We start from the raw sequence: 15890 nt of genomic DNA on the forward strand, positions 1-15890 counted from the left end.
TGATATTAAGTAAGACTTGAAGAATCAAGAAAATAAAATAATAATTTTCGGCCTTCCTGTTATTAAATCAAATTCAACACTCTGGATATGGTACAAAATTTGAATAACATAAATGAGGTGGGAGACCGCCAAAGAAAAGATAAAGTAAGGCCGTGTAAAGTAAACCTGGAGAAATACCAAAAAGAGGGACCAAAAACGGAGAGTTCTAACTGACAATATCTCAACAAAAATAGTCAGAATGAAAAAAAAACGTCATTTGTTTCAAATGCCAGCACTCTCAGAGAGGAATAGAATAGGAAGAGGTAGAAGCAAATACAACTCACCCTTTATGAAAGAATCCTTCTTCTCATCATGAATAATGACAAGAGATCCGCCATATGAATCCATGCAATCTCTATTGGCTGCATTGTAAGACCGACGGGTATCGTTTTTATAGAGCAAGCAACTATCATCTCCTTCATAATGTACCCAACCTGGATCACATTTTCCAACTGTTGCTGTAAATAAGGATGACAAATAAGATCGTTAATGATAATAATACTAAGTCGTAAATTTGCTACTACTACTACTACTACTACTACTACTACTACTACTACTACTACTACTACTACTACTACTACTACTACTACTACTACTACTACTACTACTACTACTACCACTACTATTACTACTACTACTACTACCACTACTACTACTACTACTACTACTACTACTACTACTACTACTACTACTACTACTACTACTACTGCTGCTGCAGTATTTTTCTTATTTGATTTGTATTTAAAGAAGTCATCCACGAAGCTTCCACATACTTCTAACAGTAGGGGTTACATCCTTTTGATTCTTTTCAACAGCCGGTTTTTCACAGACGAAATGGTTTCTTCTTTTGCATGGCCTGTCATTCCAGAGACCTTCACGTTTCCGAATGATCTCAATACATTCTTGTTTCCCTCTGTAGTTGTTGGGTTGTCTTGGAGCCCAGGCCTCGAAGATAAGCTGTGATACAAATATTGATTACAATGATAGTAATGATGATGATGATGATGATGATGATGATGATGATGATAATGATGATGATGATGATAATGATGATGATGATGATGATGATGATGATGATGATGATGATGATGATGGTGATGATGATGATGATAATGATGATGATGAGGAGGAGGAGGAGGAGGATGATGATGATGATGATGAGGATGAGGATGATGATAATGATGATGATGATGATAATGATGATGATGATGATGATGATGATGATGATGATCGTGATGATGATGATGATGATGATGATGATGATGATGATGATGATGATGATATGATGAGATGATGATGATGATGATGATGATGAAAATGATGGTGATACTGATGATGATGATGATGATGATGATGATGATGATGATGATGATGATGATGATGATGATGATGATGATGATGATGATGATGATGGTGATAGTGAAGATTGTGATTAAGATGAAGGCATATTGATGATGATCATGACATTAAGTACGGCAATGAAAAATATACAAACTGTCATTTCTTCTCCATCCAAATATCTCATCATCTTTGTGGTACTGTTATATCTAGATCCGATCCAATATCGTTTGAGAGAAAGAAGACCTGGAATTTGACATGGTTCAATATTATATGTAAGAAAAGTCGTTAAAGGAATCACTCTACCCTTTAAGTTCATAACCATTGGTGGTGTTTGTGCTACTAATCCTTCAGAGTACCAATAATAACCAAGTTAGATATTGGTGACATTACTATTTCTGTACCAGGATGTATAGGAAGATACTTCTTCTTCTTCTTCTTCAAGTACCAAGTCTGTGCCAGACATCGGTAATCATGGTACGCCATTCATCTCTCTGATCAGATAACCTCAGAAAACTAATATTACTCTTCTCTTTCTTTGTCACCCAGCTGTTTAAAATATTCAAATATGTTTTTCTTGGTCCACCTTTACTCATTTTACCTTCTATCTTTCCTGTGAGAGCAAGAGGATCAATTCATTTATGACGATTTAGGTGACCTAAAAATTGCATTTGTCTTTTTTCATATTGTACGAATTAATAACATTTTAGTTTCAGCTTGCTCTAATACTTATTCATTAGTTTTCTTCTCTGTCCATGAGAATCTTTACATCCTTCTAAGAAACCACATTTCGGCTTTCTCCAGTTTCTTTCTAATGTCTGAGATACTTAGGATTACATAAAAGATCGAAGATGAATAATCGTCATTGAAAGCTAGCACGTTTTTAGATAAGAAGATAATATACCATGACTATGACACCAAAGGATGAAATACACAAGGTATGTATCAGCTGCATTGGAAGTGTGATTTCACAATTCCAATGACAAAGGGACCCTTTTTAACATTAAACTTTTCCACCTATTAGTTTTGGAGTAGAGTCTATAGACCCCTTGTAGAAAGGAACATAACGAAGGTTTGAGCCGGATCTATGAGTAATTTGAAATCATTCAACTTTTTTCAAGGCGAATAATCGAGTAATAACTTTGAACTTGATTTTTAAAGTTTCTAATTTAAAAATTAAAAATCGGGTTTCGAGAGCTCTTTATTTCCCCTTTATCTACCTCTGGCCAAAATATTACGGCAATGGGTTGATGAACAAAAAAGACTTTTAAGATTTGTTGTTTATTTTTTCAATACGGCGTTGTTTCCATAGCAACGTTCAACTTTTTTCGAAAAAAAGTATATGTAATCATCCTTCCTAAACATATACATATGACTGTTCAAAGAAGTTTAGGATATTTAATCAAATTAATCAATTTTTTAAAAAATACCCTTTAGTGTCGCTCCCCCCCCCCCCGTCAACCAAAACATAAATATGTGGTTCTTCTAGGTTCCATGCCTGGTCCAGGCTTCGGATACTGCATGAATTATCTCTCTCCATTCCTCCCTGTCTCTTGCTTTTTTAAACAGCTCTTGGATTGTTAGGTTGGTGAAGCCCTTCAGTTGGTCTATGAGTGTTTTTCTTTGTCTCCCCCGGGCGCGTTTACCAGGTATTTTTCCACAACTTGCCAGGTATTCATTCTTATCTTTCCTTACTATGTGTCCGAAAAAGGACAGTTGTCGATCCGCTATTAAGGGCATGAGTTTCCTTTGTTGGTATGTTTGTTTTAGCACTTCTTCGTTCGTTTTGTGTGCAGTATACGATATTCTCTGCATCCTTCTCAAACACCACATTTCAAAAGCTTCAATGTTCTTTTGTGTTTCTGCATTTGTAGTCCAGCTTTCGCATCCGTATAACAAGATTGGCCACATGTAACACTTCAAGACTCGGAATCTAATCCCGAACGACGTCTGTTTGTTTTTCAAAATGTTTCCCAGGTCCATGAAGGCCTGTTTGGCTTGAGTTATTCTTGCTCGTATGTCTCGGTTACATCTTCCATCTGTTGTCACTATTGAACCTAGGTATTTAAAACTCTCTACGTTGGTAAGTTGCTCGCCGTGAATCGTTATATTGCAGGTGTTGTTGTTTTCGGGGTTTTTCTGTATTACCATGCATTCCGTTTTGGTGATATTCACTTCCATTCCCTTGGCTTCGCTATCTACTACCACTTTGTCAACAATCTTTTGAAGTTGGATTTCTGATGTTGCAATGAGTACCGTATCGTCTGCGTATCTTATATTATTTATGTTGTGACCTCCTACTTTTATTCCCTCCATATTAGTTATGCCCCTCATGATTGTTTCTTGGTATAGATTAAACAGATCTGGTGAGGCAACACACCCTTGACGGACTCCTTTCTTACTAGGAATGGAATTTACTGTAGAAAATATAATGTGATTAATGCAATTTAGAGAGAACCACAAATAAAATCAAGAACGGCTAACTGAGTAAAGAAAATTTCGATTTCTCAATGGTCAATGCTAAAGGTTTATCACTCGGCGTTATACGATGCTAAAAATTAAATCAATATGTGGCTCTTGGTGTCAGGCATAAGTTAACGATGGCTACTATCAGTATCGGTTTTAGAAGGCGACAGCCCTTAGTCATCGTTAACTTATTGTATGAATTTAAGACCCACTTAGACCCATATTCTATCGTCATTTTTAGGTATGTTGACCTCATAGTGAGTTGTCGTTAACAGTGGTCAAGGAAATAAGAGGTCCCATTGGTTAAACTGTTGAAAGGAACTCACGAATTGTTTTCTTGTCAGGCTTACGATTTGAATTTTGACTTCATTGTTTTGCCAGTGTCAGAGCACGAGTTTACGAAGACCACGGGCGGACAGAAGTGATAGAAAAAAATATTAAGACTTGAAAAAGAACCTTGAAGTTTTTTTTTTCTTATTATTTATCAACAACAGTGTTGTTAGTTGTAAATATTCCCAATCGTCAACACCGTATCAACAATTTAAATGAACTGACTTTTAATTATATATTAGGATATATATTCACGATTTCTTTTCTTGTAAATCATAAATCATTGCGTGTCATAGTGAGATTTTTCGATGACCGACATGACCTCAATAATAGGTAGGGTATTCTTTTGACGACATTTATGATACCAAAATGTTGATAATCAATAATCAATGATCTCTTAAGCAAAAAAAAAGTGACATCTGGACTGTTACAACAGTCCATTTTGATATGAAATACAAAAGACTAAATATTTCTGTATCCTGAAAAATTATATGAAAAATAAACATCTATCTATCTTTCTTTCCAAACTAGTGTGAAAAATGTCACGAAATATGTATATAACTTGAAATCGATTATAAATTGTAATAATTGACGTCATAAAAACAGTGAACTATAACATGATATAATTATATATTATTTAAATCTATACTAATTAATTTAAGTAGAATGCATAACATGTAATATAAAAAAGATAAAATGAACTGTTAATATTATAATGTATCAACAGTGGTGAGAACCATCAGGAGGATCGTTCCTGAATAAAGAGTAAAAATGACTTTCAACTGCATGGAAGAATTTTGTTACAATTGCTGACTGTTTTCTCGAGAAAAACAATCATAATATGGGAATAAAAACGTAAAATGCAAAGTGATTTTAAAAAAAAATGAAGTTAGCCTTTCTGGTACAGTGATATCAATTTAGCCCTCGGATACGTATGTCCATTGTTCAAATCTCGTTGTGGGATAAAGCATTTCTTGATACCTTGATAATGCCATTTGCTGACATTATCTAACCATTTATGCGTATAGTAACGAGAGTGGAAGAGGATGTTCCAGAGACAAACAAATTCGGAAGTGCCAACATGCCCTGAGAGAAGTGAGTGAGTGAGATTCTTGCAATCATGATAACAATGTAATGATACAGAAGTGCCCTTATAACTAATTTGTTGCTTTGACATTTTATACAGGGGAAAGTTGCTCTTAATGTATTCGTCTACGGATTTAATGGTAATATTTTATAGGTACTGGTCAAAATAATGGGTTAAATCTCCTGCTGAGTTTATTTCCTTTACTGTAACGGCATATTTTACTCAATTTAATTTATACATGTACTCTTTAAATCAAATGTTATTTAACGTCATTCTATCAAAGACTTACAAAGTTATGGCAGGCTAATATGGCTGCAACCACGAATGCACTATGAGCGACAGGTAGCTGTCATTTAAATTCTTGTTTTAGAAGAAGAAGAAGCCTGCAGTATTGTTTTTAAATGCCTTGGACAATGTATAAAAGGCCGGCATTTTGCAGGAGGTAGTATTTTTAGTCAAGCTGAATATGTATTTTGCCATTTCGAAGAAAATGAAAAGCAATCCAATATGTTATCTGAGACCTCCTGGGCCATGTCTTTATCTCACTAATCTCGTCATAGTCGATAGGTCATTGTATCAAATACAGACAGAAGCATTGATCAGATCAGAACTTTTCTTGATGTGATATCAGGTCAAATGGACATTGGAGCAACTGAAAGCAATAATTTGTCGAGTTAAACCGATGAACAACTCTGTCTCACTCTTCTTATTCACCAGATTTGACACTTTTGAGCTTACAACTATTTGGTCTTTTGAAAGAGGCATTGATGGGATAGGGCTTTGAAATTAATGAAGTAACCATGACTTTCATCAAAACTGGCCCAAGGAGCAGTCAAGTCAATTGTACAAGTTCGAGATTCAGGCTGAGAGAGGCGGAGACTATGTTGAGAAGTAGCATTCTACGCGGCTGAATGCCAAGCTTTAATTGTAGGTATATCCATGGTATTGGTTCAATTTGTTTTAATTTAATAAGAATAAACCTTTTTACTTTTTGATTCACCCCCGTATTATGCAAGAGAGGGTTTGCATCGAAAACGTCCCTTGTAAATGAGTATTTTCATTACATTATTCCAACTCTCCTGTAGCTGATCAGGTGTAAAGGAAGAGCGTATGACATCCGTGTCTGTCATGTAAATAAAGATAACTTCGCCAGTGATAACGTTAACTATGTCAAAACACAGTGTGTGTGTGTGTGTGTGTGTGTGTGTGTGCGTGTTTGTGTGGGTGTGCATGTGTGTTCCTTTTAGACTTCTTATTTTGTCATTCTAAATATATACAGTTGATCTTGCTCTATATGAAATCTCAAATTAGGTTAATGCTAATCTTACCTTGCACAAAGTCATTCATTTGAGAATTCTGTATCACCACCAAATGACCTCCCTCGCTTTGGCAAATATATCTAGCTTTCTTCCAAGTGACTCTTCTGTCATTGTATGGCTTGACACAGGTTTTGCTCATTTCATTGAGAGTCCATGTAGCAGGACAAGGCGCATCTTAAATTGATCAATTAGGGAAAAAACATACTAAGTGATATACATCCTGAATAATTGATACTAGCGAAATTTAGATTTAAGAAAACAGATCTGCTCAAGAAAATGTTCTCATACTGAAGAATAATTTACACCACTAAATCTTGAATAGTCATTACTTTGGTTCTGGTTCGTAACGTACTGTCCAATAAAACCTCTGACGCGAGGAATACTCTGATATTCAGAAACTCGGGGCTAGTAATAATAACATTGATAATACTAATAATAATAATAATAATAATAATAATAATAATAATAATAATAATAATAATAATAATAATAATAATAATAATAATAATAATAATAATAATAATAATAATAATAATAATAATAATAATAATAATAATAATAATAATAATAATAATAATAATAATAATAATAATAATAATATCAAATACACTACTCATCACAAAAAGTGGAAATTCGTTTACAGACGTGGCATGCATAAAAATGTATAAACACAAAATTGAGAATCGATGGCGACAATGTATACATATATATATATATATATATATATATATATATTATATATATATATATATATATATATCAAGGACAACTATACTGAAAGGACAATCATATGGAATCTTCAGGCAACGCTAGTGGGGGCCAACAAAAAAATATAGAAAATTGACACCAAAATAACAGCAGGGGCATTTTATGGCAAGATCTACCTTTTTAGAGAGTGATTGTGAATTCTGGGTCCAAAAAAAAATTTAATGATTGGTATTATCAGCAGTGAATAGGAGAAGCCAAGAAACGGAAAGGATGAGTAGTTAGATATTCTAAAAACTGACCTTATAGTGATTGATTCAGAATGATTTTATAGAAGCTTGATCCATGAATGTACATGTAATGTGATTATGAGGAAGAGGATGAACAATTAGATGAAGGGGAAAGGAGATGTACAATATCATCAAAGGGAGGTAATCTGCGGAGGATGATCCCAAGAAAAATATGAATACCATAATATCTAGTAAAGGATGCACTACATAGTTGTTGTAATTAAGATCTCTCGAATTTATTAATTTTTTGAACACTATTTCATCCCTATAAGGGACGATCGGTCTGCCAGGTAGAATTTTCATTGGAACACCTGCAGACCAATGTCTTTCACAAATAACAAATTTTGTCGGATGTGGCTCAATATCATCACGAGGATGGATTTGTTTAACCATGTTTACCGGTCTGGTTCCTCTTTATAGGCAATCTGAACACACAACATTTGTTGGCTTTATTGTAGTTACCATTGTAATTCGCAACACCACAATTTTCCCCATCTTGAATTTGCTAACAAATCACGTCCATGAACATCAGACCCACAAGAGGCAAAAGTTCATGTGAGGAAAAACATTCAGAGTACTGGTTCATTCAATATAGTCTATGGAGTAGCATCAAATTCATAGTTCCATTCTATTCCATATTCATAGAGTTAATTAATAAAGTAACATATCAGATCAATATATATTCAGAATACAATAGTCGGATTTTTAATAAGGGGCGTGTCTTTTTCTTCTTTTTCTCAGCTAGATGTTGACGATGTACAGCTGCAAAAATTTATATCAAACTCTGGATCATTTTGTCTTAATAAAAAGGTTTTATCACGACTTAAAAAAAAACAATAGGAAAGTATTTCGCTTATTACAGCTATATTAAAATCGATAACGGGTGAGGATCTGAACTCAAAAATGATTTATAGTGTCGAAATTATGATTTTCCGCTTATCCATTTTGAAAGAATCTGTTAAAATGGAATGTTCAGTTAATTGAAACTTATATGATGTTCGTACAGAATCTGAATATGAAGGAACGACAGACAAGTTTACATTTTATAACAATCAATATACGTGTTTGATGAATACAAATAAAAGTGAACATTACGCACTTCCAACATTATTTTGATTTCAAAGTTTTGAGAAATAGCTTGGTATTTATGCCAAAGAGGATTACATAAATTTAATGTAGACCAGTCAAAAGTAGAAATTCATCAATTTATGATACAGTGTTTCCACAAAATGTGCTTGTGTTCAACAACAACGTAACAACAATAACATGCAAAACTCAGAGTTGATTGTGAAATTCCAATTCCATAGATGTCCTCTTTAATGGCTTATCGATAGATACAAGTAGACTTCTTTTCGCAGCTTTACGAGAAAGAAACCAATAGAGATTCCGTATCATATCGTATTGTTTAAGAGCTTATAGGTTTAAAAGAAAACTTTAAATGCTGTGTGAATTGGTCATGCTGAGATACAATTTTTCAAAGTTAAATATAAACATTCAATGTTAATTTGACAATTTTGAGTATTTAATCACTAGTTCAAATAAGTTAAAACTAGAGATTCATATCAGTCTTCGGTAATTGCGACGTGATGTAAATAAAAAGCAATAAATTATAAAGTCAAAATTGGATGCAAACTACATAAGTTGTTACTTTATGTTAATGTGTTTTGCTTTTATTCGGAAAATAGTAATTTTTGTAATAGTATGATGTGAACTCATAACCACTATCCGGAACTACTGTGTCACACGATTTTTTTGAAAAACGATGAAGTCATCTCTTACTTTGTGGTGCGAAACAATCTCTAATTGTATGACAGCGGTTTTAAAGTCGCTTATTTTAGGTCGTGAAGAAGAAATGTTTTTTGTGATATGGCATCACAATTCAATACGGGCCAAAATCTTAATTCAGTTAAGAGAAATTGATTTGGAGGTTGACACAAAGTTTTGCAAATTTTGATAGAGGAACATCTTAGAAAAACTCGAAAAACATGCGCCATTCATAAAACATCTGACTACTATAGTTCATTCCTTACAGTACAGTCACAATGAGTAGCATCAGAATCAGATCCATAGTTCCCTTCCATAGTCATAGAGTTGTTTAATAGAGTCTCATCTTAGATCAATGAGACAAAACTATATATTCTACTAGTTCATTCCTTTCAGTCAATGGAGTAGATCAGATCCATAATTCCTTTCCATAGTCACATAGATAATAGTAATAGAGTGAGTGAGTGTAAGTGTAACTGTAACAACAGTAACATCTCAGATCAATGAGGCAAAACTATATATTAAGAGTCTTAGTTACTAGTCCCATACGATTGACAGTCATATCAGCAACACAGATCCATGTAATGGGCATAACTATATATTCAGAGTCAGAGTCCAAGTTCCATCATATATGATTATGATATGGTAATATCAGACCCACTAACTAGCAACTTCTAGATAGTAGAAATAGAAAGGACTGTTCAAGATAAAGTTGTGAAGTTGACGTGACGAGCAAAGGGGCCCTCTAGACTTATAATACACTAGACTAAAACAATAAAGTCAATATTTGTCAGTTAACCATATAGAAAAAAATATATAAATAAAAAGCCGCAGGCCATAATTCATAATAAAATAAGGAACAGTAATCCGATTCGGATTCAAAATCAGGCGGAGCCTGATTCTGATTATGTGTGCGACTCGACAGAACGAGCACGACAATGGGCCCAACTATCGTCTGCAGGAACTACAGTTGATAATTCTAAACATGTCTTAAATAATTATTACGCAATTATTATTGGTACTTACCACTTTGCAAAGATTCTGGTTCGATAAATTAGCCATAGTTATTAAAAGGTATTGAAATCAGATTCGTACTTTCGATTTCAAAAAAGATAACAAACCCAGTCATCAGTTTGTAAGAGGGCGTCATAGAAAAATAGTTCATACTTTCCTGTGAAATTTTTGATAGTTCACTACTTTTTCTAAATTTTCATATCATTCAAGACCAATTTATTATAAGGTACCGAAATTATAAGACCAGAATCAATTATTGCGCATTCAAGGAAATTGTACCAATGCAGAAAAGCGGTAGTTTTGCTTGAAATCGTTATCTAACCAATGGCCCCCACTAGCGGGGGCTGAAAATCCAAGGCGAGCCTCCTTTCTAAAGCCCTCCTTGATATATATATATATATATATATATATATATATATATATATATATATATATATATATATATATATTGTTTGTTTGTTTTATTTTTGTTGTTTTTTTTTTCCATTTATTCTTTTTTTTTTTTTTGGTTGTTTAAAAACCACCGACAAGAGCAAAACTCACCCACCATAAAATGCAACTGCAGAAATAAAGAGCATTGCCCGTTAAACAAACAATGTTTAGAATCAAGTTTAATTTACCAAGCCGCAGTCACCAAAACTATAACAAACACGCAGGAAAAAATATGTAGGACTGACGGATAATAATTTCAAAACAAGGTACAAACTCCACACCTTAACATTTAGAAAGAAAAACAAAGCAAACATCCACAAAACTAAGCGAACATATTTGGAAATTACAAGACAACAAGCTAGACCACAACATTTCATGGAAAATTATATCTAAAGCAACAGGATATACACCTTCATCAAAGCAATGTAGCCTGAGTCGGGAAGAAAAATATACCAGACTCAAACACACTCATGAAGCCACACTCAACACGAAAAATAATATAATAAGATAATAATGATAATAGTAATAATAATAATAATAACAATAATAATAACAATAATAATAATAATAATAATAATAATAATAATAATAATAATAATAATAATAATAATAATAATAATAATAATAATAATAATAACAATAATAATAATAACAATAATAGTAATAATAATAATAATTATAACTATAATAATTAATGTAATTATAATAATAATAGTAATAATTAAACTTACCGCTTTCTTCTGCAACGTTGGCAGTAATGAAGAAAAAGATGGTAACAATAACTGACACGAACATGTCTTACACCTTCCTTTGTTCGATCTTGTATGTCTGTGTTGTAGTGAGAGTTAAACTGATGAAGGAAATATCCACTATGTATTGTTTTTAGGTAGTAAAGTGATAAAATAAATGTCAAATATGTATTGTGTTAAGAGATTAGAGTGATGAAACACATTTCAATTCTATATTGTGGTAAGATATTGAAGCGATAAGTGAAATGTCAACTCTGTATCCTTTCTTTAAAAAATATAGCATTGTGGAGAACATTGTCCTTATTCGAGTCAATAAAAAAATATACGGCGCACAACTGTACTGAAAGATTTGAAAATTAGAAATCAACATTTTACAGATCGATAAACAGATAACTTGATTTCCTTTTAAAATTTAAAGTCAGTTTGAAAGTTCGTTGTGTCAAACAGATATCATAAAATACGTACCGACGACACAAATACTCTGGAAAACAACCAATTTCGACATTGTAAAATGTTGTCAGTTTGGGGTTTTTACGCAAATCGTTGCATTCAAAATAATGTATTCACTGTAAATGTTGCTGCTCGAAGCTCGAAGAAATAAAGGATAATGTGAAATTGAATGCAAGCTTTAATTTACTTACAAAAAACAGATCAAATGAAAGGTTTAGGTTTCCCCTTTATCAACAAAAGAGCATACATGAAACACCACAGATGAATGAGATAATGTGGTAGTGGCGTGGTTAAGTTGAATAAACAAAACATTGGTTGGCAGGAAATTAGTATGCTCCTATTTGTAAGGAAACACGAATTAAAATAGAATACTAGATATTTCTAAAAGGTGCGCAATTAATTTAGTGAAAAGAGGGGAGTCGGGGAGGAACTGTGTATTGTAGTTTTCAACAGTTTTCATCTATTTATAACATCAATATTATTGTTGCCCCTTTGATGCTTTCAATGTGATGGTTTCGGGTGCATAATACCCAGGTTTAACTTATGGCCACACCCTCAACTCTATCTGTCCAGTATAAACATCAATACATAAATTCCTGAGTGAGGAGCTGTCCGATTGGCATTTTTCAGCAAATTGTGACAATCATAATGATATTATTCACTTGATCACATTAAGGTATTCGGATTAACAGAAATTTTAAATAAATCTCACCGATTAACACCATCAACTAATATAACTGCTAATATTACTGTCGTTTTTATGCCATCGATGAGATTATTATTGCCCTGGGAAATATTTAGTTAAACGTTATCGGCAAACTGTCAATGGGAGCGATCTATATTCATGTTTTCGTCCAACCTATTCATTGATCACATGAATTTTTGCTGTACAACGATTGGAGTTTTCTCAATGTATCTAAACACGCTGCTTTGTTTATGAACGTTGTAAACATACCCATGCATCATGCTGAGCAAAATGACCAATTGTAACGTTGGTTATTCTTAAAATGTGAACACTTTTCACTATGTGATGTGGGTCATTTTGAGCACATTTTGCAATGTGACCAATGACCTCGAGCATATGGAAATGTAATATAGATCGTACCCATTGTATCTGTCTAGCTTCTAGCCCGAACAAACCAAAAATAGACTTATTATTATGACGGAATACTTGACGCTGTTCGCGTCTGCTTCAGATTTTCATTTGACCTCAGGATTGAAGGGGTCAAGACACCCATTTACTTTCATGTATATTACTTAGTTTTGAATTATGGGCATACTCTCAATTTTACCAATCAACAATCAAAACATGATCACCAGAATACTGTAATACTGTACTGTAAGGTAAGTTCTCGATCCCAGGATCGGGGAGACATTCCGAAAGCTCCTACATCCCCAGCATTCTTTCAATTTGTATTTTCACATTTTATGTTTTGTCAGGCTTTTATTTATTCAATTTGTCACCATAAAGAAGCATTTTTAAAACTCTAGAACAAACCTTGATAAATTTGTGAAAGTTTAAAATTTCCTAATTTGACTATTGTTTTGATTCTCGGCCGCCATTTTGATTTGTGAAGTATTAAAAAGTAGTGCAAAGCAGTCCGAAGTTTGTTTATTTTTCTATTAGGGTTAGCTCGAGATCGGAGGATTTTTTTTATTAGGGTTAGCCATAGGTCCTAGCAAAGGTGCTAGGGTGTTTGTTTTTCCGATTACTATTAGGGTTAGTTAAAGGTACTATGTTTTATTTTTTTTTTGTGGTTAGGTGAGGGAATATTATTTCAGTTGTTTCCCTTTGTACAAGCTTTCGGAAAATCTCCCCATGATCGTCTTTCAACTCTGTTTACGTCTGCTACTTAAAGTTTATTTTCGCATTTGATTTTCTTACCACAGGCTGTTTTCAAACATGAACAACTGTATGTTGCTGTGTCATGGGTCAGAGGCTATAGTGGCTTACACTTCATGTTGGGCCACACATAGAAATCAACTGAGAATGTACCAAGTTACACAGACAACGTTGTTTATCAATCTGCAATCATTAAATGATGCTGGGTACAAAATCCAATGAAAATAGTTCTTTCCCCGCGAAATTGCGGGCTTTTTACTAGTTCATATAAGATGCGATAGCGAAAATGTCAAACGTTATTGTAGAAAGAAAGTAAAGCCATAAAAGTTATCTCTATTGTAATACGAGAGCAAAACGATACATAAAATGTCAACTTTACATTGTAGTAAGAGACAGTAGTGTTTCAATAATCATATTTTGTTGATAAATGGAAACCCTGGCAGGTCCATTTCATCTGTTATAGTATATTAAATTGAATCTTACATTTATTTTCTCATTGTTATTTATAAAAGTAATAAAGGAGATATCAAATCTCTTAATTATAATAATAGTGTGAAACAATAAAAGAATAGTCTCCTGTTTATTATTGCTAGAGAGTGAAAGCAATAGAGGAAGTATACTTCTGTATTCCCGAAATTAATATATCTAAAGAAAACGTTGGAACCATGATACAATCTTTAGGTGTGTGTAATTTAATATGGCAAAAGGGCGGCCAGATTACGATTCCCAGCGTCCAAATGACTCTGTCAAAATGTCCTAACATATCATTGAATAATTAGATGACAGATCATTCACCATTATCAGATTTTCTAAAAGACAATTTGAGGCAAAGGGTGATAACTATACATTAAAGCGTCGTGTACATATATACAAATTTGACATCCCAGACCCGCCTAGTTTATCGTGACTGCAATTAACAAAATATTACGTCAGTTTTTGTGACTCCCACTACAACAGTGAACCCATAAGGAATTTCATTATCAGACCTGCAATTATATACATGTTGTTCTAAAGATAAACGAAAGTTTTGCAAGCTACTTGTACATTAATCTGTAAAATAGTTTTTTTTTTAAAGAACAGGTTAGAATAATATTAAAACTTTAAACTACTTATTAGAAATATGCTTTACATAGTCGTATCCCGATTTTAGACCGTTGAATAGAATGTATAACAGACCTCATTAAAACTCTTAATGTCGAATCTTTAACGCATATAACAAAGTCTAAACAATTCTTTAATGCAACGAAAATTATAGCTTGTGATTCTAGACTGTGAATTAAAAATTATAACATTCCTGACGTAAAAGTCTTAAAGTCGATTCTTTAACGCGGATATTGGTGTAAAAAAATAATTGTGCAACAAAAAATTATTTCTTATCACTCCACATAATTGAGTACAAATTATACATACCTGATGCAAAAGTCTTGGACAAAATTCTTCAATGCGGATGTCGAAGTTCAAACAAATCTTCAGTGTAGCAAAATTCTCAAATGTGAAGAGTTTTGAAATGAAATCGAAAAATTTCAGTCTAATTTATACATGTGTTGAGAACATTCTCTTTTTTAGCCAGGAAGTAACATTCTTCAATCGGATTATTTTATCTAGATGTTAATGACTGATTTTCTACGAGTGTCTAAAGTTTTTTTAGCATTGATGTACTCATTAACAGGAGTCACCGTTTAATATTGTTTGATAAAAATTGTTATCTCATGTTATGTGTGCCTTTGTACTCAGTTATTAGAGATAGTCATTTAAAACACGCAAATTTCTTTCAACTTCAAAGTTAAATTATTCACTTATTGTTAGATATCATATTATATCGCAATCATCAAAGGTTATCAAGGTTTTATTTGATGCATATCTTGTATAATTACTTAGTATCTTAGATACAAAAATGTGCATATTAACTCTACTATTACAAATGTGTTGATCATAAGCATTGTAAAAAACGATCTTTTATATTGCGCAATATCCACTTTAAGGTGATAACAGGGCTTTGCAAGAAATGCCTGACCAACCGCAATACTTAACACAAAGGATAGGCGATTTTACAATTCCTTTCTG

The 15890-nt window shown here is 33.0% G+C and overlaps 1 protein-coding gene across 4 annotated transcripts in view; it reads right to left on the bottom strand.

The window, feature by feature from the left end:
- Positions 1 to 15546, bottom strand: part of LOC144960551 (C-type mannose receptor 2-like) — a 20412-nt gene extending 4866 nt beyond the window's left edge. Inside the window, exons 1-7 of one of the 4 annotated variants that reach the window (XM_078893755.1) lie at positions 15237 to 15334; positions 13869 to 14009; positions 11516 to 11612; positions 6589 to 6753; positions 1535 to 1623; positions 813 to 996; positions 324 to 497 (exon numbers count right to left, since the gene is read on the bottom strand). In XM_078893755.1, the coding sequence (XP_078749881.1) occupies positions 324 to 497; positions 813 to 996; positions 1535 to 1623; positions 6589 to 6753; positions 11516 to 11579 (676 nt within the window). In that variant the 5' untranslated portion in view covers positions 11580 to 11612; positions 13869 to 14009; positions 15237 to 15334. Of the gene's footprint in view, positions 1 to 323; positions 498 to 812; positions 997 to 1534; positions 1624 to 6588; positions 6754 to 11515; positions 11635 to 13868; positions 14010 to 15236 lie in introns of those variants that run through there. The other 3 variants (XM_078893754.1, XM_078893756.1, XM_078893757.1) reach the window with 3 other exon arrangements.
- Between the last annotated feature and the right edge of the window lie 344 nt (positions 15547 to 15890).

The sequence above is a fragment of the Berghia stephanieae genome, chromosome 15 (assembly GCF_034508935.2).
Source record: "Berghia stephanieae isolate SIO BIC M18660-M18661 chromosome 15, UCSD_Bste_1.3, whole genome shotgun sequence".
In the NCBI taxonomy this organism is placed as follows: domain Eukaryota; kingdom Metazoa; phylum Mollusca; class Gastropoda; order Nudibranchia; family Aeolidiidae; genus Berghia; species Berghia stephanieae.